Source organism: Phocoena phocoena, chromosome 14, assembly GCF_963924675.1.
Source record: "Phocoena phocoena chromosome 14, mPhoPho1.1, whole genome shotgun sequence".
Classification (NCBI taxonomy): domain Eukaryota; kingdom Metazoa; phylum Chordata; class Mammalia; order Artiodactyla; family Phocoenidae; genus Phocoena; species Phocoena phocoena.
Window position 1 is genome coordinate 65,957,264 of NC_089232.1, and position 24,029 is coordinate 65,981,292.

Consider the following 24,029-nt stretch of genomic DNA (forward strand, 5'->3'; position numbering starts at 1 on the left):
ACAAAATTCAGCACCATTTATGATAAAAACTCTCCAGGAAGTCACTATAGAAGGAACTAACCTCAACACAATAAAGGCCACATATGACAAATGTACAGCTAACATCAAACTCTACAGTGAAAAGCTGAAAGCATTTCCTCTAAGATCAGGAAGAACACAACAATGTCCATTCTCGCCACTTTTATTCAACATAGTTTTGGAAGTCCTAGCCATGGCAATCAGAGAAGAAAAAGAAATAAATTAGTCCAAATTGGAAAAGAAGTAGTAAGACTGTCACTGTTTGTAGACAACATGATACTATACATAGAAAGTCCTAAAGATGCTACCAGAAAACTACTAGACCTCATCAATGAATTCGGTAAAGTTGCAGGATACAAAATTAATGCACAGAAATCTGTTACATTTCTATACACTAACGATGAAAGATCAGAAAGAGAAGTTGAAGAAACAATCCCATTTACTGTCACATCAAGAAGAATAAAATACCGAGGAATAAACCTACCTAAGGAGACAAAAGACCTGTACTCTGAAAACCGTAAGACACTGATGAAAGAAATTAAAGACACAAACATATAGAAGGATATACCATGTTCTTGGGTTGGATGAGTCAAGTGTCAAAATGACTATACTACTCAAGGCAATCTACAGATTCAATGTAATCCCTATCAAATTATCAATGGCATTTTCCACAGAACTGGAACAAATTTTTTTTTAATTTGTATGGAGACACAAAAGACCCCAAATAGCCAAAGCAATCCTGAGAAAGAAAAACAGAGATGGAGGAAACAGGCTCCCTGACTTCATATTATACTACAAAGCTACAGTCATCAAAACAGTATGGTACTGGCACAAAAACAGAGATATACATCAATGGAACAGGATGGAAAGCCCAGAAATAAACCCACACATCTATGGTCAACTAATCTATGACAAAGGAGAAAAGACTACACAAGAAGAAAGTCAGTCTCTTCAATAAATGGGGCTGGGAAAACTGTACAGCTACCTGTAATAGAATGACACTAGAACATTCTCATACACCAGACACAAAAATAAAGTCAAAATGAATGAAAGACCTAAAAAGACCCAATACTATAAAATTCTTAGTGGAAAACATAGGAAGGACACTCTTTGACATAAAATACAGCAAGATCTTTTTCAATCCATCTGCTAGAGTAATGGAAATAAAAATAAACTAATGGGACCTATTTAAACTCAAAAGCTTTTTCACAGCAGGGGAAACCATAAACAAAAAGACACCCCACAGAATGGGAGAAAATATTTGCAAACAATGCGACCGACAAGGGATTAATCTCCAAAATTTACAAACAGCTCGTGCAGCTCAATATCAATAAGACAAACAACCCAATCAAAAAATGGGCAGAAGACCTAAATATTTTTCCAAAGAAGACATACAGATGGCCAAGAGGCACATGAAGATGCTCAACATTGCTAATTATTAGAGAAATGCAAATCAAAACTACAATGAGATATCACGTCACACCGATCAGAATGGCCATCATCAAAAAGTCTACAAACAATAAATGATGGAGAGGGTGTGGAGAAAATGGAAGCCTCCTACACTGTTAGCGGGAATGTAAATTGGGAGAGCCACTATGGAAAACAGTATGGAGTGTCCTTAGAAAACTAAAAACAGAACTACCATATGATCCAGCAATCCCACTCCTGGGCATATATCTGGATAAAACTATGGTTCAAAAGCATACATGCACCCCAATGTTCATTGCAGCACTGTTTATGATAGGCAAGACATGGAAGCAACCTAATGTCCATTGACCAATTAATGGATAAAGATGTGGTACATACATACAATGGAATATTACTCTGCCATTAAAAAGAATGAAATAATGCCATTTGCAACAACATGGATAGACCTGGAGATTATCATACTAAGTGAAGTAAGTCAGACAGAGAAAGACAAATATCATATGATATTGCTTGTATGTGGAATCTTAAAAAAAAAAAAAAAAAAGATACAAATGCACTTATCCAGAAACACACTCACAAACTTATGGTTACCAAAGGGGAAGGAGTGGGGGGGAGAGGATAAACTGGGAGTTTGGGATTGACATATACATACATTATATTTAAAAGAGATAACCAACAAGGACCTACTGTATAGCACAGGGAACTCTGCTCAATATTCTGTAATAACCTAAATGGGAAAAGAATTTGAAAAAGAATAGATACATGTATATTAAATAAATAAATAAGACCCAAAAAAAAAGAAGAAGCAGCATGAGAAGTACAAAATAAAATAGAATAGGGCTTCCCTGGTGGTGCAGTGGTTAAGAATCCTCCTGCCAATGCAGGGGACACGGGTTCAAGCCCTGGTCTGGCAAGATCCCACAGGCTGCAGAGCAACTAAGCCCGTGTGCCACAACTACTGAGCCTGCATTATAGAGCCTGTGAACCACAACTACTGAGCCTGCGTGCCACAACTACTGAAGCCCATGTGCCTAAGGCTCGTGCTCCGCAACAAGAGAAGCCACCACAATGAGAAGCCCGCACACCATGATGAAGAGTAGCCCCCGCTTGCCACAACCAGAGAAAACCTGCACACAGCAACAAAGACCCAATGCAGCCAAAAATAAAATAAATAGAAATAAATACAATAAACGGAAATGCAATATAAAATTAACAATGTAAAAACTCTTCAGTCGGCATCTTTAGATTTTTGCATTGTACTAAAGTATACCCCAATGAAGGAAAATAAAATTCATTAGGAATATGGAAGAAACTCAATTTTGGAATATAGCCCTTAAATACATATTTTATTTCAAGGACATGAATTACTTCATTTCTCTCTTTCATTTAAAGGGGGAAATACAAAAACTAATGTGCTTCTTATGTAACACGAATATGTTTCTTCTAATATTTGACTAAATCTGACTCTAACAAAATACAAATCAATAGGCTAGGCCACTTTGGTATGGTCACTTTGGTACGGTCTCTTTGGTATGGTCTCTTTCTCTGCTGTTTAACTTACCACAGGTAGCGTGAGCCAGGTTGCCACAAGGCGGTTGTTGATCCAGCGATACCAAGATGGGTTTATAAACATCAAAGGTAAAAAGGGACCCAGCATGAAAATGCTTCCAAAAAAGCTTCCCCAAAACAGAGTGAGTATAAAGTATATCCCTCTCCATGACACCATGATTCTGAAAGACACAAAAAAAATGATATATTTTGTTAATGTAACTGTCCAAATTCAATTTCAGAATGATACATGTAATCATCTTTAATTACAGGGCTACAGAATAGGCCCTGATAAAGAATATGAGCTTGAATGCCCTCTTACATGACCTACAGGTCTAACAAGTCAGAACATTAGAAATGGATACTCTCCCCCAAAACAGATATATTTATCAATGGAACAGAATACAGAGCCCAAAAATAAACCCACACACCTATGGCCAATTAATCTTCGACAGGAAATCCCTGATGGTCCAGTGGCTAGGACTCTGTACTTCCACTGCAGGGGGCACAGATTGGATCCCTGGCTGGGGAACTAAGGTTCTGCATGCCAGGTGGCACAGCCAAAAAAAAAAAAAAAAAAATCTTTGACAATGCAAGCAAAAATATACAATGGAGAAAAAACAATCTCTTCAGCAAGTGGTGCTGGGAAAGCTGGACAGCCACACGTTAATCAATGAAGTTAGAACATACCCTCACACCATACACAAATATAAACTCAAAATGGATTAAATATAGCACATGACACCATAAAACTCCTAGAAGAGAACACAGGCAAAACATTCCCTGACTTAACAATGTTTCCTTAGGTCAGTCTCCCAAGGCAACAGAAATAAAAGCAAAAATAAACAAATGGGAACTAATCAAACCTATAAGCTTTTACATTGCAAAGGAAACCACAAACAAACGAAAAGACAACCTACAAATGGGAGAAAATACCTGCCAACAATTTGACTGACAAGGCCTTAATTACCAAAATATACAAACAGCTCATACAATTCAATAACAAAAAAACAACCCAATCAAAAAATGGGCAGAAAACCTAAATAAATACTTCTCCAAAGAAGACATACAGATTCTCAATAGGCACATGAAAAGATGCTCAACATCACTAATTATTAGAGAAATACAAATCAAAACTACAATGAGGTACCTCACACTGGTCAGAATGGCCACTGAAACAAATGCTGGAGAGGGTGTGGAGAAAAGAGAACCTTCCTACACTGTTGGTGGGAATGTAAATTGGTGCAGCCATCATGGAAAACAGTATGGAGGTTCCTTCAAAAACTAAAAATAGAGCTACCATATGATCCAGCAATCCCACTCCTGGGCATTTATCCAGAGAAAACCAAAATCCGAAAAGATATGTGCACCTCAGTGTTCACAGTAGTACTATTTACAACAGTCAAGACACAGAAGCAACCTAAATGTCCACTGACAGATGAACAGACAAAGAAGATGAGTTATATATACAAAATGGAGTACTACTCAGCCATAAAAAGTAATGAAATAATGCCATTTACAGCAACATGGATGGACCTAGAGATTATCATACTAAGTGAAGTAAATCAGAAAGACAAATACCATATGCTATCACTTATACATGGAATCTAAAATATGACACAAATGAACTTATTTATGAAACAGAAACAGACTCAGTCATAGAAAACAAACTTATGTTTACCAAAGGGGAAAGGGGGTGGGGGAGGGAAGCGGTAGGAGTTTTGGATTAGCAGTACAACAAGGTAGACAACGTCTTGCTGTATAGCACAGGGAATTAAATTCAATATTCTGTAATAAACCATAATGGAAAAGAATATGAAAAAGAATACATATATGTATAACTGAATCACTCTGCTGTATTGCAGAAACTAACACATTATAAATCAACTCTTCCCATTTTTTAAATTGAAATAAAGAAAAAAAAGAGATACTCTCAACTGACTTTCCCCAAAAAAGAAAAAAGCTGTTTAAAAAGCCTTGCTTTTTGTTCTGCTTATTAGTATTAACATAAAACTGTATATTTTCTTTTCCAAGACGTTATCCAACGCAAAATTTTAAAATATTCCAGAGTTCGTTTTTTTTTTTTTATCTCTTACATGACTTACAGGTCTAACAAGTAGATTTAATGGACTAAGAACTGCAGAACAGCTTCCTAAGGGTGATGGCAATTTTACAGAGTGCACTAAAAAAGAATTTGTTAAATCTAGAAATATTAATTCTTTACATTAGAACCTAAAAGTAATATCTTTGGGCATTTGGTCTTTATGAGCTGAAAGGTTAAGTAGAAGTCAGACTCCTCACTCACTTTCTTAATTATTTGCCAATGGATTACTTTTGAGGGTCCTCATAACCAGATGAACAAAATATTGATGTTTTAAAAATAAACTGTTGGAAGCACAGTCTAAAATGAATAATCAAACATTTGATTTTACAACCTAAACTCTATTAGAGCAAAAACATGGTTTGATTCAGGATAATAAAACCATGGGAAACATTAAAACCATGAAAACAATAATGGCCTTAAAATTTACATATTAAAAAAAGGTATTTCAGGGCTTCCCTGGTGGCGCAGTGGTTAGGAGTCTACCTGCCAACGCGGGGGACACAGGTTCGAGCCCTGGTCCAGGAAGATCCCACATGCCACGGGGCAACTAAGCCCATGCACCACTACTACTGAGCCTGCATGCCACAACTACTGAAGCCAGTGCACCTAGAGCTCATGCTCCGCAACAAGAGAAGCCACCACAATGAGAAGCCCACGCACTGCAACAAAGAGGAGACCCCGCTTGCCGCAACTAGAGAAAGCCCGCGCGCAGCAATGAAGACCCAGCGCAGCCAAAAATAAAATAAGTAAAATAACTTTTTTTAAAAAAAGGTATTTCAGCAATTAAGACCTCTGAATATTTGAAAAGAATCACAACAGGAAAAAGAAATACAATTTCAAATGTCATGGTGCTTTAAAAAATGTCAGTCAGACAAACAAAATAGGTCAAGTCTCTTACGCCGAATCAAGTTTTTCTGCGTATTTGGTATATTTTTAAATCTCTACCAATACTTGACAGTGTTACACACAAAATCCTTCAAAGTACAAACAGAACAAGTATCTGCTAAGAACTGGCTTTCTGCTAAACTCTAGATCGGAACTTCTAAGAAGCGGGTTGAGGGAGTGAGGGTGCAGATAAAGCACACTGTAAAACAGTAGCCACACAATTTGCTCACACAGGGCCCAGGATGGTCTGTAGTGCTACACAGCCTTGGCTTTGCTTTCTCTGAGGCTCAGCTCCTCCTCTTTGCATTAAAAGACACTATAGGCCACTTCTCTCCAGTCTAAAGTAATAATTTAAAAAGAGCTGCTAAATTTAGTATTCTCAACCCCTATTTCCTTTCATAACCCCTGCCACCAAAATATCCCTGCTATGCTACTACTCGATTTGAAAACCCCCCTGTAACTACCTTTTTTTAAATCCACTGTTCGTTTCTGTCATTAGCTAGCTCTCTGTATAGATACTCACCCCTCAACTCCCTGAAGGGCTATACTTCACATTACATCCATATACAACTACTTCCCCAAAGGCTCTGACATGCTTCTTCCTCACTTACTGAACTACTTCTCATTCGATGTCATTAAAAGGAAAAAAATTATAGTTAAAGGAGCTTAGGTATCATCTAACAGAATCTTTTCAATTTACAGTGATGAAGCTAAGGACCAGAAGAGTTAAGAGATGTGTCACGTGAGTATACTGGGATTACTCAAACCAAGTCTCATCTAAAAGTACTTTTCCATCCTACTCCTGTTTCTTCCCTAACCTCTCAATCATGTGTACAGTGATTCAATAAACACGCAAAGAGATTCCTACTGTGTGTCAGGCCCAGTGCCAGTTATTTGGGGGTACAACAGTGAACATGACAGACATACCAAGCTCTTACTAACCTAACAGTCTCTCCAGCCCCTCCTTATGAACTCTGCATTTAATCCAGCCCTGTTCTCTCTCTTCTTCCAAGTCTCAAGGATTTGATAGAAAACTTGGTTAAGAATTATGCTACTACACGCTTATTTAGAATAAATAAAATTTAAAAAAAACAAAAACTGGCTAAACCAAGTGCTGGTAAGGATGCAGAGCAACCAGAACTCACACACGTTGCTGGTGGGAATGCAAAATGGTATGGCCACTTTGGAAAACAGCTTTACAGTTTCTTAAAATATTAAATGTACATTTATGATATAACCCAGCAATCCCACTACTGAATATCCAGGAAAAATTGAAAACTTACGTTGACACACAAACCCGCACACAATTGTTTTCAGCAGGATTATTCATAATTGCAAAAAACTAGAAACAACCCAAATGTCAGTCACGGGTGAGGGGATAAACACACTCTAATATATCCATAGAAAAGAATACTACTCAGCAGTGAAAAAACATGACTGATACAGCAACATCTGGGGTTAACGTCAAATGCATCATGCTGAGTGAAGGAAGCCAGGCTCAAAAGGCATGATTTCTTTTTAACTGTATGTTTTCATTTATATGACATTCTGCAAAAGGCAAAACTAAACGGAGGGAACAGATCAGTGGTTGTCAAAAGGTTAGGGGTAGGGGGAGTGTTTGACTGTGAAGGGGCAGCACAAGGGAAGTTTTAGGGGTTGAGGAAACTGTTCTATTTCCCAATTGCAGTGATGGTTACAAGACTATGCATTTGTTGAAGCTCACAAAACGTATATTTACTGATTTTTACTGTATGCAGATTAAGAACTAAATTAAAAAGATTATGCTATGTGAGATGAAATCTGATAGAATATTCATTAAGCTCTTATGATCTGGGGAATTCTACACGTCTGGATTATTTCAATTATAATGACATCTAAACTATGTCAAGCTTTTAGAATATGCCAGGCACTGTTTCATATACTTTAAATGTGTGAACCTGTTTAATACAATAATCCCATGGTGTAGATATTTTCATTACCCCACACTTTATATATAAGGATACTGAGGCACAAAGTGGTTAAGTAATATGCTCAAGATCATACAGCTAGTAAATGGCAGAGCTGGGATTTGAATCCAGGTAATTTGGTGTCAGAGCCCATGCTCAGTCTAAAATTCAACATTATGTTCTTTTTCAAGCACATACTTCTTTTGTAATTAAACACACACACTTTAAACACTATACAAAATCAAGATGTCATGAATCTAAACCAAATTTTTAATATCTCATGCAAAAATTCTGAATGTTAGTGAAGTTTATAGGAACTTAGTGAGGAAATCTAACGTCTTTTCTTAACACTCCCTAGTACTTAACATATAGCATACAAAAACTTGGGGAGAGCTGAGGATGGGGGTTGCCAGCTTCTGCTGGAAAGAAATCTGGTTAAATAACTGGTAAATGAACCAGCTAATCTTTTAAAATCCTTTAAAGTAAGGGCCACATCACTGCAAAGGTAATCACAAACGCTGTAATTTAATATTTCTGTGCATTCTTTGCATAATACTGATAGCGTTCTCAAAAAATAAAAGCCATTTGGAAAAGAAATAATCACAGTCTTAAAATGGCATAGCCATTTTATTGCCGAGTACAGATACATAGAACTAACCTGTAGATCTTAAAAAGCTATGCCTACTTCAGTGTAACCCAGGAACTTTTCCCCTTAAGACCACTGTCCCTTCACAATGAGTTAAGATCTCTTACCCACTAACTTCCTAGCTCATAATCTGATTCTGATTCTGACGCTTGCCCTTGTCTAACCATCTGTGGTTCCAATGACTACAATGCCAAGCAAAGGCAGGAACCAAAACAGAGCCCACCTGGACTTCTTATTCAGTTGCATATATTATTCCTAGAGTATGACAATGTAGGAGGATACTCCCTGACAAGGATTAAGGGAATCTATTTGGGATACTTACAGTTCCTTGCTCAGGAAGGAAAGACGTTTTACTTCATAAAATTTCCTTAGTTTTTAAATTCACATAACAATTCAAGTCTTAACAAGCATCGCTCTCATAGTCTAGGAGGGAAGCTAAGTGTGCTAAGGAACGACTGCAGTTTGGTATGATACATACTGTAATAGAGGTATGTAACAGGTGTTAAGGATAGGTCAAAGCAAGGCAAGATGAGCTCTGCTAAAAGGGATTAAAGAAGCTGTTAGACACTTAGAGGATGAGAAATTGCGGGAGAGGAGAGATTACTCCAGACAATAAAAAAAAACACGTAGGGCTTCCCTGGTGGCACAGTGGTTAAGAATCCGCCTGCCAAGGCAGGAGACACGGGTTCAAACCCTGGTCCGGGAAGATCCTACATGCCGCAGAGCAACTAAGCCGGTGTTCCACAACTACTAAGCCTGCGCTCTAGAGCCCGTGAGCCACAACTACTGAAGCCTGCGTGCCTAGAGCCCATGCTCCGCAATAAGAGAAGCCACGACAATGAGAAGCCCGCGCACCACAACGAAGAGTAGCCCCAGCTCGCTGCAACTAGAGAAGGCCGGCGCACAGCAACAAAGACCCAATACAGCCAAAAATAAAAATAAATAAATTTAAAACAAAAAACAAACAAAAAGAACATGTAGAGTCACAGAAATTTGAAACAGCATGGCTTAAACAAGGAACTGTAACTCATTACGTATTAATGAGGTATAGGGTACACATCGGGGAGCTGCAAGAAATCAAGAAGACCCTGGTCCTAAAGACAAAGTGCACACACCCAGGGCAGGACAGACAAGAATACCACCTTGAGCATGTCACCATGGGTGGGAAAAAACCTAAGGCGTATGACTCATGTTTTAGAATAAATGTCAAAAGTGACATGGTGTAGATAAGCCTGGACTCAATAAAACCAACCTGTATACTGATTAAGAGCAAAGAACTTCTCTGCCCTCTAAAACGGTGCATGGGACTGTCAGCAAAAACCCAGCATTGACAGATGCTGGTATCAAACAAGTCTGTGAACCAGGAGCACCTGATCCAGTTCCACCTCTCAACAGCCTGATGATCGTAACCACGCCACTTAACCAGGATGCTCACAGGTGAGGAAGTCAGGAAAAATTCCCTCAAATTTTGAGCACCTAATATTTGCCAGGCACTTTACAAAAGGCTCTCGGTATTTACATACTTAACACCTACAGATTCATATTCATGAACAACCCAAAGGTTCATGACATGTAAGTAATCTGTAACTTTGATGAAACTCAATGTTGAAATTTGAATATTGCAAAACTAGTGTCAAAAACACAAATCAGGGGTTCCCTGGTGGCACAGTGGTTGGGAGTCCGCCTGCCGATGCAGGGGACACGGGCTCGTGCCCCGGTCCGGGAGGATCCTGCATGCCGCGGAGCGGCTGGGCCCGTGAGCCATGGCCGCTGGGCCTGCGCGTCCCGAGCCTGTGCTCCGCGGCAGGAGGGGCCGCAGCAGTGAGGGGCCCGCATGCCGAAAAAAAAAAAAAAAAAAAAAACACAAATCATTTAGGTAGTAATAATCTGGCCAACTATCCAGTATCCCAATCTCAATGGGCCTTTACTCTGTTCTACTTATCGCACATGTACCATAGTGGATTTATAAATTGGAGGTTTTATTATTAAAAGACCTTGCTATAGGGCTTCCCTGGTGGCGCAGTGGTTGAGAGTCCGCCTGCCGATGCAGGGGACACGGGTTCGGGCCCCGGTCCGGGAGGATCCCACATGCCGCGGAGTGGCTGGGCCCGTGAGCCATGGCCGCTGAGCCTGCGCGTCCGGAGCCTGTGCTCCGCAACGGGAGAGGCCACAACAGTGAGAGGCCCGCATACCGCAAAAAAAAAAAAAGACCTTGCTATAAACCTTGATAATGTCAAATGTGTCCTAAAATAGTCACTTTATAAAACACTCTCCTCCAATTTAAACAAAAGCCTCAAAAATAATACATTAATTATATCAGTGGTATTTACAGGTGAAGAACTATGGGACTTGGTTCACTTAATGAAAAGTCCCTAACACTGTTTATACTGAGAGAGGTGAGATAAAGAACCTATTACCGGGCTTCCCTGGTGGCGCAGTGCTTGAGAGTCCGCCTGCCGATGCAGGGGACACGGGTTCGTGCCCCGGTCCGGGAAGATCCCACATGCCGCGGAGCGGCTGGGCCCGTGAGCCATGGCCGCTGAGCCTGCGCGTCCGGAGCCTGTGCTCCGCAACGGGAGAGGCCACAACAGTGAGAGGCCCGCGTACCGCAAAAAAAAAAAAAAAAAAAAAAAAAACCTATTACCAGAGGCATTCCTGGAAAATGCAATGGAGAATCCAGAACTGGGACCGGTAAGACTTAAAGGCCAAAAAGTAAATAGTAATAAAAGTAATATGAAGAGTTAAGCATATTGTTTCAGCCTTTGTCTTATCTGGAGAAAGTAAAACAGAGTTTCTGGGCTGTGGGGACACACAGCTGAGGGCAGTAACTGCTCTGTGGGGTTAAGTAACCATATACCTACTGAATCATGAATGCTGAGACCCCACAAAGTCTTCCCTCACTGAGCTTTCAAATGACTGCAACAAGATTTTAGTCCTACTCCAGTGCACTCCAATAAACCTTTCTGCAATGATGGAAATGTTCAATAGCTGTGCTGTCCAACATGGCTGCCATTAACTACATGTGGCCACTGAGCCCTTGAAATTTGGCTAGTTCAACTGGAGAACTGAATTATTAAATTAATGGTATTTAAATTTAAATGCTGGAGAGGGTGTGGAGAAAAGGGAACACTCTTGGACTGCTGGTGGGAATGTGAACTGGTACAGCCACTATGGATAACAGTATGGAGGTTCCTTAAAAAACTAAAAACAGAACTACCATATGACCCAGCAATCCCACTACTGGGCATATACCCTGAGAAAACCAAAATTCAAAAAGTCATGTACCAAAATGTTCACTGCAGCTCTATTTACAATAGCCCGGAGATGGAAACAACCTAAGTGTCCATCATCAGATGAATGGATAAAGAAGATGTGGCACATATATACAATGGAATACTACTCAGCCATAAAAAGAAACGAAATTGAGCTATTTGTAATGAGGTGGATAGACCTAGAGTCTGTCATACAGAGTGAAGTAAGTCAGAAAGAGAAAGACAAATACCGTATGCTAACACATATATATGGAATTTAAGAAAAAAAAATGTCATGAAGAACCTAGGGGTAAGACAGGAATAAAGACACAGACCTACTAGAGAATGGACTTGAGGATATGGGGAGGGGGAAGGGTAAGCTGTGACAAAGCGGGAGAGAGGCATGGACATATATACACTACCAAACGTAAAACAGATAGCTAGTGGGAAGCAGCCGCAGAGCACAGGGAGATCAGCTCTGTGCTTTGTGACCACCTGGAGGGGTGGGATAGGGAGGGAGGGAGACGCAATAGGGAAGAGATATGGGAACATATGTATATGTATAACTGATTCACTTTGTTATAAAGCAGAAACTAACACACCATTGTAAAGCAATTATACTCCAATAAAGATGTAAAATAAATAAATAAAACAAGACAAAACAAAAAACAAATAAAAAATTTAAATAGCCACACGTGGCTACTGTATTGAATATGAATAGCACAGCTCTATGCTGACTTACTGGAGCACACTTCTCTGAGGAGTCTGACCAGACCATGAGGAAAGATGAAAATATAGAAACACTGGTGGTTCCCTTTTTATTAGCTGTAATAAAAATTCCAGCTAATCACCCTGCAGTGAAGCCCAAAGTTCATATAACCCTCACGAGTATGCAAGCTTCTTTGTAAGTCCCCTATTTTTTACTGTGCGTAGATTATGAGACATCTGAGGAAAACACTTTAACATGACATTAGACACCAAAATAAACAGAAAAAAGTATACTTGAAAGAAACTATTCAGGGAGAAAAAAACTATCTTTAACATTTTCAGAAAGACAAGAAATACTGCATCTGGTAGGTACTTGTGGGGAAAAAAATTATAAAATGAAGAATGGAAACATTCAGAGAATTCAGAGAATGAGAGCTACTGTAAGTTTAAAACACAGCAAATGTTTAGTAAAAACATTAGCAAAAATGAAACACTCAACAGAAGAGTCAGACAATAAAGCTAAAGAAATCCCCCCAAAAGTCAAGCAGAAGATGAAGAGATGGAAAGTAGAAAGAATATTAGAGGACCAAGACAGAGGTCTCATAGGCAAATCGTATAAGCCTCAAAAAGAAAGTAGTGAGAAACTGGAGGGGAGGAAATCAGCAACAAAATAATTCATAGAAACTCCCCAGAACAGGAGGACATGACACTCCACATTAACAGAGCCTACTGAAAGCTAGGATAATGGATGAAAACAAATGCTCACCAGGGCACGTCGCTGTAACTTTCCGAACACAGGAAATGATGGACATTCTGCAAAACCTCTGGAGGGGATGAAAATGGGTCACATGTAAAGGATCAAAAATTAGACTGGATTTGGACTCAGCAGCAATACCAGAAGCAAGATGAAAACAGAACAATGCCTGCAAAATTCTCAAGAAAATTATTCCATCCAGTCACTCTTTCAATCAAGTGTAAGGATAGTAAAAACACTATCGCAAGGTCTCAAAGTTACCTCCCATACAATCTTTTTTCAAGAAGCTATTGGAAAATGGGCTCTGCTAAAACAAAAGAGGAAACAAGACTGAGGGAGACTTGAAATACAGGAAACAAGAGATCCAACACATGTGAGAACCTCCAAAATGATCATGAAGGGAGATCCCAGGGTGACAGTCATGCATAAAACAGAGAAGGCATCCAATCTAAACAAACTGGGGGAGGGTGACTCAAGAGAAAGACTCTTTGAAAGCTGTATCATCAAAATCCTTGCTGCTAAACAAACCATCTTTTTCTGAGCCAAGAACAGAATGCCCAGGTAAAGCTGGCACAGATTCTAATCTGTACTTGGCTTCTTGAACATGTGCTAGTAAAATTCCTGTTCTCTCTTCCATACACAGCTGCCAGATCAGCTGATGACACTCATTTTATCTATCCTAAGTACTCTGCTCTGACCTACTCCTGAGAGGTGGTGGGAGGGCATGGTGAATTTAGAAGCATTATTCCTACCCGAGAGTCAACACCTGCAGAGTCCTGACTGTGGTGAGCCCTCCACAGTAGTTTTCCAGGACTTATTTATGCATGAACCTGCCCACTGCCTTCCCCTAAAAAAGGATCTATCTGGTGAATCCTCTGGGAAGCTGAGGTCTGACTATCACCCAGAGACTCTGTACCTGTAGAAACCTTCATCTATCTGATGGCAGCAGTGTTTGATGGCAGTGTTTGATAAATTACGCTGACTTCTCAAGTTCTCAATAAATAAATAAATAAATTGTATAGGGATACATAGATAGGTAAAATTTTAAAGAAAAAGAACAATCAACATAAAAGGATACTAGCTGTCGTGGTGGGGCACACAGGAGGCTTCTACAGGTACCGGTAATATTCTATTTCTTAAGTATGGTGGCTATTTATATGTTCACCAACAATGACTTTTGGACTATTCTATCAGCGGCAATTTTTGCCAATCTGCACACACACTGTATATCATACACTCTTCTAATTATATGCTACATTAGCAACAGCAACAAGAACGGTGTTAGGGATTACCATCCTAGGTAGAAATGGAAAAAACACAGCTTTCACTTGTTAATTCATGTATTTCTATATTACCTAATTTTATAAAGAATAAACATATAATTTACAATTAAAGATATCTTAATTATAAAAATTTTAAGAACACATTATTTCAGGTTAGGATGATCTCTCTTTGTTATAATCCCTAATCAAATACTCTGCCAGAAAAAGCAGTCCTTGGGAATCAGTGGAGACAAATAAATGGGACAAGTTTATAATTTTTCTAAGACTGCTCCAAAATAAGCAACATGTTGATCCTGATTCAAGTGACAAAATCAAATACATAAGATGAGAGCGTGAACACTAATGTCAATCACTGCATATATAAGATATATAATAATAGTTATTGCAAAATATCACTTCACAATGAAAATGAAAACGTTTTAACAGTCAGCTAAAACAATCATAGCCTGATTACTGAGATTATTCCACAAACTGAAAGAAATTAACTGTTAACTATTTAAATAGTTTAAGCAAATGCTCTTTACGCTCTAATTTTGTAAACTAGGTGAATACTTCACTTATACAATTGCACTGATTTAGTTTTTTCGCAAACGTAAGTGAAATGTTTATAAGCTGATTAATTTCTTTTAAATCCACCAATACATTTTTAAATCCCTGGATGCATGTTAATTTGCATGACCTGATTTTAATGAACATGTCTTCATTTTTTGGAATTTAATAACATAAACACATCTGTCGACGGATGAAATGGTGTGCTTCTTTATTTCCCAATGACAACTGTATTTGTTTTCCTTTCAAGTCCCGAAAGACAGAGGCTCAAAGCTAAATTTAACATCCAATTTTAGAGCAAAGATTATGGTTATTATTATCTGTTTCTCCTCTTACAATCTTATATTTTTATTCTTATTGGCATTATTGCCATATGTCTTTCATTGTAAATCACTTTAAATTCTTTTAGGAAGCAGACTATTAATTAAAAATAAATTCAGGACTTCCCTGTGTCCCAGTGGTTAAGAATCCCCCTGAGAATGCAGGGGACACGGGTTCGATCCCTGATCCATGAAGATCCCACATGCCGCGGAGCAACTAAGCCCGTGAACCACAACTACTGAAGCCCGTGCGCCTAGAGCCCGTGCTCCACAACAAGAGAAGCCACCACAGTGAGAAGCCCGGGTACCGCAACGAAGAGTAGTCCCCACTCACCACAACTAGAGAAAGCCTGTGCACAGCAACAAAGACCCAAAGCAGCCAGATATAAACAAATAAATAAATTTAAACATTGTCACCTATAGTGACCTTATTTATGTTTACACATTTTACTAATTAAAAAAAAACAAAAGAAACTAGGTCTCTACTAAAGCATAGTGTCAGGAAACCACTAGAAATTTGTATTTAACAGTTTATGTTCTAGGTATTCTGAAGACAAAAAAGTATACTCCTTTACAAGCAAATCACCAAAAGAAACAAGTAACAAAAAATAAACCAAAAAGACAGAACTTAAAACACCTCTGCTTATCAATTAAGCACTTATAATGCAACCAGGGGAAGCTAAAAGGAAAATGTTTAAAGGTGCTCTGGCACCTGTCTGGGAAACCAACAGACAATAACAGGAAAGGGACAAACTATATGGTTTCATTCTTCCTGAAGCAGCACGAGAGAATAATACTTTCCCAGATACAGAAAGAAAGTAAAAGGTTAAGCAGCATTCTAGTTACAGAGCACTCAGAAGAAATAAAACCAGTTTACAAATTCTGACAAAACACAACAGGACAGCTAAAGAGCAGAATACAGTCAAACCTTAGCTCTACCCAAAAATGAAGAAAGAACTTTCAACTATCAACTGGAATTCAGTAAACAAGTCTGTTAATTCCCTGGTGGGGGAGTCTACCCTGAGTTCTTAGAACTGTACACAGACATTTGGGGTTATATAAAATGACACTACTTATCTATTGAAGTTTAGTGAGAGAAGAAATTATCTGTATAAATATTCACAGATCTCTACACTGATACAATTCTTTTACTTAAAATGTATTCAAAAGTTAACACTGAGAAAGAAGCAGAGAGTATATACTGTATAATTCTATTTATCTAACATTCAAAAGCATAGAAACTAATTTATAATATTAGAAGGGTAATAGTTATCCTGGGAGGTGCAGAGCAGGAAGAGTAACTGCAAGGGGCACCAGGGGGCTTCGAGGGCTTTGACAACACTCTGTTTCTTATTTGGATGCTCGTTACACATGGCGTATTCACTTTATGAAAATTCACTGAGCTGTTGTATATTTGTGGTTTATGCACTTTTCTATATGTATATTTCAACAATATTTACCCCCAAAGCTATCATTTAAACTGGATACTTTATAAGTAATCCAATTCAATATACGCAGTTTATAGGAAGAAAATACAAATGGTCAAGCCAATAAACAAAGTTCAACCTCACTATTTTCTGGAAAATGCAAAAGTGAAACAACAAAGCACCATTTCTTCTCAAAGACTGACAAAATCGTCTAAGTCTTGCCTTTGATATTCTAAAAATCATTTGATAGTATCTTTGTCTTCATAGCTGGAGGGGAGTATAAACTTTAGGGGGCAAACAGATAAGTAGCTATTATAATTTTGAACGCCTACCATCGGGAATGCTTTCTCAGTATCTACCCCTGAGAAATACTCAATTGTAAGTACAAAGATGTTTCATTATAGCCTTGTCTGTAATGACAACAACAGAAATCAGAAACGTGGATGTCCACTGATGAGGAAAGGGCTAAATCGTGGTACTTTCAGCATTATGAAATACTACCCAGCTGGAAAGAATGAGCTATATTTTTTTAAATGAACAGCTCTCCAAGAGGTATTGCTAAGTGAAAAAGAATATGATACCATTTTTGGAAGGGGGGACCACATTCCCCCCCAAAAACCCTATGCTATATGGCTTATATAAATAAATGTAAATACACATAAATCTGTCTAGAATGATACATGCCAATGTTATTATGGTTGCTTAAGTGAAGACAGAAGAGGCTGCAACTAAGGATGGTGGTCAAAAAGGAATAGACCTTTCTATTGATATAATGTTTTAAAAAGAGAACATTTCCACTTACATAGTAAAAGGAAAACAGGAAGGAAAAAAAGGGAGGGAGGGAAAGAGAAAGGAAAAAAGCAGCAGCTTAGGCACAGCCAAAAGAGTCAGCTTACTAATGCCAGTTGTTCCATGATCCCATAATCACAGTAAAAATGATTAAATGGGGACTTCTCTGGTGGTCCAGCGGTTAAGACTCCACACTCCCAATACTCGGGGCTGGGTTCAATCCCTGGTCAGGGAACTAAATCCCGTGTGCCGCAATGAAGATCTCACACATGGCAACAAAGATCCTGCGTGCCGCCAACTAAGACCCACCGCAGCTGAATAAATAAATATATATTTTTTAAATGATTAAATGATGAGGTAGAAATAACCCATACCTCTTAGCCAAATTATTCTTTGCCATACTTTAAACTAAAAGTAAATTTTTACAGACAAATTGAAAACCACTCAAAACATACACTGAGATAGGAATGATAAAGCACCCTAGATAAACTAAAACTACACTGGCACCCTTAAGAATCCTTGGCCTAACAAAGGTCACTCAAAACAACCATTCAATTTACTTTACAGCACTCACCTCCATTAACTTGAAGTTTAAGCTCATGTTTTGGTTTTTCCTTCAAGAGACACACAGCTAGACAGTAAAATGTCTAAGTAAAGTACTAAGTGATGGAGGTACATAGACTATCAGAAGGCAAGCAAGTTTACTGACACTCTTCTTATATACAAAATATGAGGCCATGAATAATATATACATATATAAGTCTCATAAGGATAAAGTTCTAGCAGAAAGGTTATTAAAGTTACCAAAAACAGAATTTTCATTTCTGACTATACCCATGTCTACTTTAGTCAAAGCATACTCTTTAAAAGAGAGAAAAAAGTTAAAATATCTACCTAAATTTACCAAGTTTTTTCAATCATCTCATTTAAACAGAGAATATGACCAATTAGAGTCATTCTGCAGTCACTGAAAACTCACAATATTTGCACTAGCAAACAGTAACCATCTTCGGGCAAGGTATTACAAAGACTATTCTTTGTTACTGTTAACAGAGTCTTTGCCCTCCTAGGACAGATCATCTAGATGGAGAGGGAAGAATGAATTTTAAAAGTAAGAAGAGAGGAAGGCAATACAAGGAAGTATATATTAAAATGCCAAATTCATGAAAAATCAGTAAGTGTGACAATGAGTTTGTAAAACCTTAAAAGTCTAGAGCTAGAATTAAGATCACTGAGCTTTGGGAATTCCCTGGCAGTTCAGTGGTCAGGACTCAGTGCTTTCACTGCCATGGCCCAGGTTCAATCCCTGGTCAGGGAATTAAGATCCCTCAAGCCGCATGACACGGCCAAAAATTGTAATAAAATAAATAAAATGGTAAATTTTTAAAAAAATCACCAAGCTTTAAACAACTTTTGGTTTCACAGATGACTGTCTCATTACACAAATGAAGAAAGTGAGAAGCAGAAAAGCTGAGGGACCTGACTCTGCTCACAGTGGCACACCCAGTGATGACGGAACTAGGTGAAGACCTCCCATCTCCAGTTACCAGCTCAGCGTTCTTCCCATTAGAAAGGGATCCTAGAGGTCTAAGGCAATCACTTAAAACATGCAGGAGGAATCAACATGCAAACAGGCCTGGGCCTGGAGGAAGAATAGTACTCTGTCAAGCTAGGACAAAAAAGACAAAGAGGCCGACTTCTTGACATTATTCTTTACGATGCACACTGCACAGGGACTGGTTAGGCATAAGGAAGTTTTTCCAAAGTCTCAGGATTTCTTTTGGGTTTTGTTTCTCTGAAATTGTTTCAAACAATATGAATTATTAACAGCAAGCATATTTTTAAAAATGAAAACGACACCAATATTTTTCTGCATAAATGGCAAGCACACTCACTATATTTCAACTATTTCCTGTTATTACACAAGGCTTCCTTGTAAGATGTAGAAGTTAAAACCACACACACCCACACTGAGTGGAACATAACTATATGAAATCATTTCAGAAAGACGGGTTAGTATAACTCTATTATACCTCTTACCTGTTATTCAAGAGACTACCCTCCCTGTTCAAATTACTTACTATAGTCTTCAAAATGTTAACTATAGGGTACCATATAACCCAGCAATTCCACTCCTAGATATATATATACCTAAGTGAAATAAAAATATATGTCCACACAAAAACATACAGGAATGTTCATAGAAGCACAATTCGTAAGTCAAAAAGCGGAAACAACCCAAATCTCCTTCATCTGATAAGTGGGTAAACAAAAGTGGTATAAACATCAGTGGATATCATTCAACAAACAAAGGAATGAAGTACTTGATACATGCTGCAACACAGATGGACTTTGAAAACTCATGCCAGGTGAAAGAAGCCAGCCACAAAAGTCCACATAGTCTATGATTTCATTTATGTGTCCAGAATAGGCAAATCTATAGAGACAGAAAGTAGATTAGTGGTTCTTTGGGGCTCAAGGCAGGTGGACGGGGTGACTGCTAATGAGTATGAAGTGCGTTTTGGGGTTAAAAAAAAGTTCTAAAATTGGACAGTGGTAATGGCTACACAACTCTAAACAGTCTAAAAGCCACTGTGCCTTGTACACTTTAAATGGCTGAATTGTATGGTATGTGAATTATATCTCAAAATAAAAGTTAATTAGCTGAGACATTACCAAGACATGAATAACTCTAACCAACTCTACCCTGGTGCTCATGAATGCTGAAGGAAAAGAGAAATTGTGAGGCTAACTGCCACCTCAGAAATTAGAAACAAGAGTATATACAAGTGAAGCCAGAGAACAAAGGGGACCAAAATGCAGACAGAATGAAATCACAGAACAGAAAAAAGACCAGACAGAAATACATCAAAATGTTACCAATGACTGTCCCTGCATAGTGAGACTGTGGTTGATTTTTTTCCAAATTGTGGACAAAGAGTATTACTTTTACATAATTTTTTAAAAATCTCAACAACATTTATTTCAAAGGGAAAAATCAAGAGCCAGAATTTCTTATATTAAGGGACTGGACAGGGTGCCTCACAAACAAAGCATTGAAGGTAGAGTTAACCACCAATGAGAAGTATAAAATATGAATTATACAATATTAAAGATACTGGCCCCATGTTTTCCATATATGAAAAAGCTGATATTCTGAATCAATCGTTTTGGGGTTTTTTTCTAATATAACTTACTGGTATTCACTGGAAGCCATAAAATACCACTGTTACAGGGCAACATCTATCAAGTGATTTGACTGGACAAGGAATACAATGTTTTTCTCCCTGTTTCATACCACAAAACAACTTGATCACATTATTTCTAAAATCTATAGTTATGTCATTACCTTTAAAAAAAGACTTCTAAGCTACAGATTAATACAAATTGAGTGAAAATGCCACCATTTTGTCAAATAAAATAAAGTCAACTATCATTCATAGTATTTTTTCTTATAATAGATAAAAGCAAATGAAAATATTTACCATCTATTCTTCACACAGCAAAGGGTAGTTTACCCATAGGTTCACAGAATGTATTCAAGGGTTCATAAACCCCCTAAAATTGCAGGCTAAGTTATTTATAAGTATATGTATATATATAATATATATACATATTTTCCCCTGTGGAGAGAATCCCTAACTTTTATCAGAGGGGTTTGTAACTCAAAGAAAGTTAGACACTACTGATGTAGAGAAATAGTTGAACCACAGCCTAAAATGGTCTTCTGTTAAAAGGAATCCTAGAGACGTTAACTCTTAAGAAACTACACTACGTAATTTTCTTTCATGAAACACAAGTATCTAGACAAGGAGGCAGAACCAAGGATAAATCATATATAGCCACTATTCTAGAAAAAAACTTCAAGAAGTCAGAAAAACCAACCAAGTGTTGTAGGCAAAGGCAGAAATATTACAGACCATAATTATTTTATTTGTATTTATTTGTAGTAGGCCTTGTCTTAAAAATATCTGAAATGTCATTTTTATTTAATACCTCACAATATGAATGAATGAAAAATAATTTTTGATTCAAAGTATTTCAGACTGAAATCCATTAACTGCTTTTATTCATAAACATCATGGAATTCTGGGTGAATGCTACAAACGTACAAAATGTTTTTTTCTGACTTATTCTGAAAGACAATGACTAAGTTTTGGTTCATGTGTAAAAGTGTATTTTACGCAAATAATAACAGCGTTAATATCTGGAATATCTGCTTTGCTATTAAAACTTTACTTCTGTGACCTTTATTCCTCCTAAACTTGCAAAAATCAAAATAAATAACGGATGGAAAATAATCCCAGAACTCTTTCCATGTATTTTAAAGTGTTTCATGTAGCATTTTCTTACCATTAGTAAATAAAAACATAGGTGGAGAAATTAGTAAGAATGCCAATAAAAAGATTTCATTTGGTCACAAAAGCTCATGAAGACTTAAGAATGGCAACTGATATTTATAGGACTTTAAAAGTTATTTACAGGGCTTCCCTGGTGGTGCAGTGGTTGAGAGTCTGCCTGCCAATGCAGGGGACACGGGTTACAAATGTAACTACTCTATTTGACAGACAAGAGGAGGTAGTTTTCAGAATAGTATTGAAACCAAGGCCCCCTAAAACTAAGTTTCCCTAACAAGTTTATGATTAATCTCTCTATCCAAAATTGTATTCACTTGCTTGTCTCCCCTGACCTCAATCCCTTTCTTGCTCCCCCTGACCTCAATCCTGTGCTAACTGAACACTAATCACCCAGAGTTAGATGACTAAGACTGCTGTTGTCGATAACACCATTAATGTACTAAAATGGCTGTTGTAGGTATCATCATTAACGTACACTCAGGTTGTTTCTACAGATGAGAACACCTGGCCAGAGAATCGTACATCAGAGACATCCTGACCCCCAAAACCACACTTAAGAAATGTCACAAGATGATGATTAATCCCAGTTTCTTTGTTCATCCCCGTTAAAACATCCCTAACTCAAAGACCACAAGGGAGTGGATCTCAGACTTGTCTCCCATTCCCTTTGCTTGGTACCCTGCAATAAACGCTTACTTTGCTGCAAACAACCGCTATCAAGAGTTTGGCTTTCTACACTGAGGGCACAGTTACAGTATAATGCATAAAATATTATGAAAGACATATCTGAAAGTTCAATTTAAAATCCACACTGTCTATAAAATCACCTATCATGGGAAGTCAGAACTGAAAGGGGCTTTAGAGATAATTTAGTCCACCAGTTTGCCAACTTTTTGAATCCTTCATTCAAAAATCTCACCAAGAAGTCTCATATGTAAAACAGAACCAGAGAAGAGCTCTACTTAAGGACTGGCCCCAGCCCCAGCCCCAGCGCCTCCTTTGCCTAGACCTCTCTGTCCTAAGGGATGTTAAAGACATCATTTGAAACCAGTGGCCCAGGCAAACCCTTCATATTCCAGATGAGGCAATAAAGACCCAGATTCAGTGAGACTGCCTGGTGGTTTGCTTACTCCTCGGGTGATCTTCACATAAAGTCCATCACAAACACATAATTTTTGAGATAGAAGGGCAGAGCTGGCCAGGACTTCTCATTCTCAGTCTGTCTCCCTCTAGTTTACTCTGCCTCTCTTTTCAGAGACTGTTAAGAGACATGGGAGAGAAAGAAAGATTGTATAAAGTACTTTACATACAATATTCCTAATCTCACAACTCTGAAAAATGGGTAAAAGTACACCCATCTTACAGTTGAAGAAAGTGACCTCAGAAGCATTCAAATATTCCCAGACTATACAGTTGACAGGTCACAGAGCTAGGATTTAAACTTGCATCCATTTAACTCCTAAGCCTGTGCTCTTTCCAATTAAACCATGTTATATTTGTATAGCACGAATGCCAGACTACAAAAGAAAGAGGAATCCATGGATGGGTCGGAGAAAAACACCCAGAGTCTCCAAAATAGTATCAAAGTGATAGGTATTTACTAACATGAGCACCCTAAGTTAGCAGCACTGAAATGGGGTTGTGAGGAGTATGGTTGACAACACATTAAGATAAAGAAGAAACAAAGTGACCATGAGACCAACAAAGCAAAGCCAGGTTTAAATTAATGAGGCATGGCTGCTGAATGTAAAGAAAGTTTCACTACACATATTCAGGAAGTCAACAATAAGAAATGGAATTGTTGTACTTAAGCAAAAACACGAAGTCCAAAAATACAAGAGGAAAAAAGTACAAAGTGAGACAGCTACACAAGAGAGTAAATTACACTCTACCTAAAACAAAACTATTTACAAAAGAGTAAAATGTCTTTCACATGTTTAACAAAACACCACAGAAGTATTAGTTCTTCATTAATTGATCTTTGATCTTGATTACCTGGAATCTTCATTAAGAAA

At 38.0% G+C, this 24,029-nt stretch overlaps 1 protein-coding gene across 2 annotated transcripts in view; it reads right to left on the reverse strand.

The window, feature by feature from the left end:
- LCLAT1 (lysocardiolipin acyltransferase 1) overlaps positions 1–24,029 on the reverse strand; it is a 194,317-nt gene that overhangs the window by 129,575 nt on the left and 40,713 nt on the right. Inside the window, exons 2-3 of one of the 2 annotated variants that reach the window (XM_065891170.1) lie at positions 11,437–11,538; positions 3,008–3,176 (exon numbers count right to left, since the gene is read on the reverse strand). In XM_065891170.1, coding sequence (XP_065747242.1) covers positions 3,008–3,176; positions 11,437–11,444 — 177 coding nt within the window. In that variant the 5' untranslated portion in view covers positions 11,445–11,538. The remainder of the gene's footprint in view (positions 1–3,007; positions 3,177–11,436; positions 11,539–24,029) is intronic. The other variant, XM_065891171.1, reaches the window with a different exon arrangement.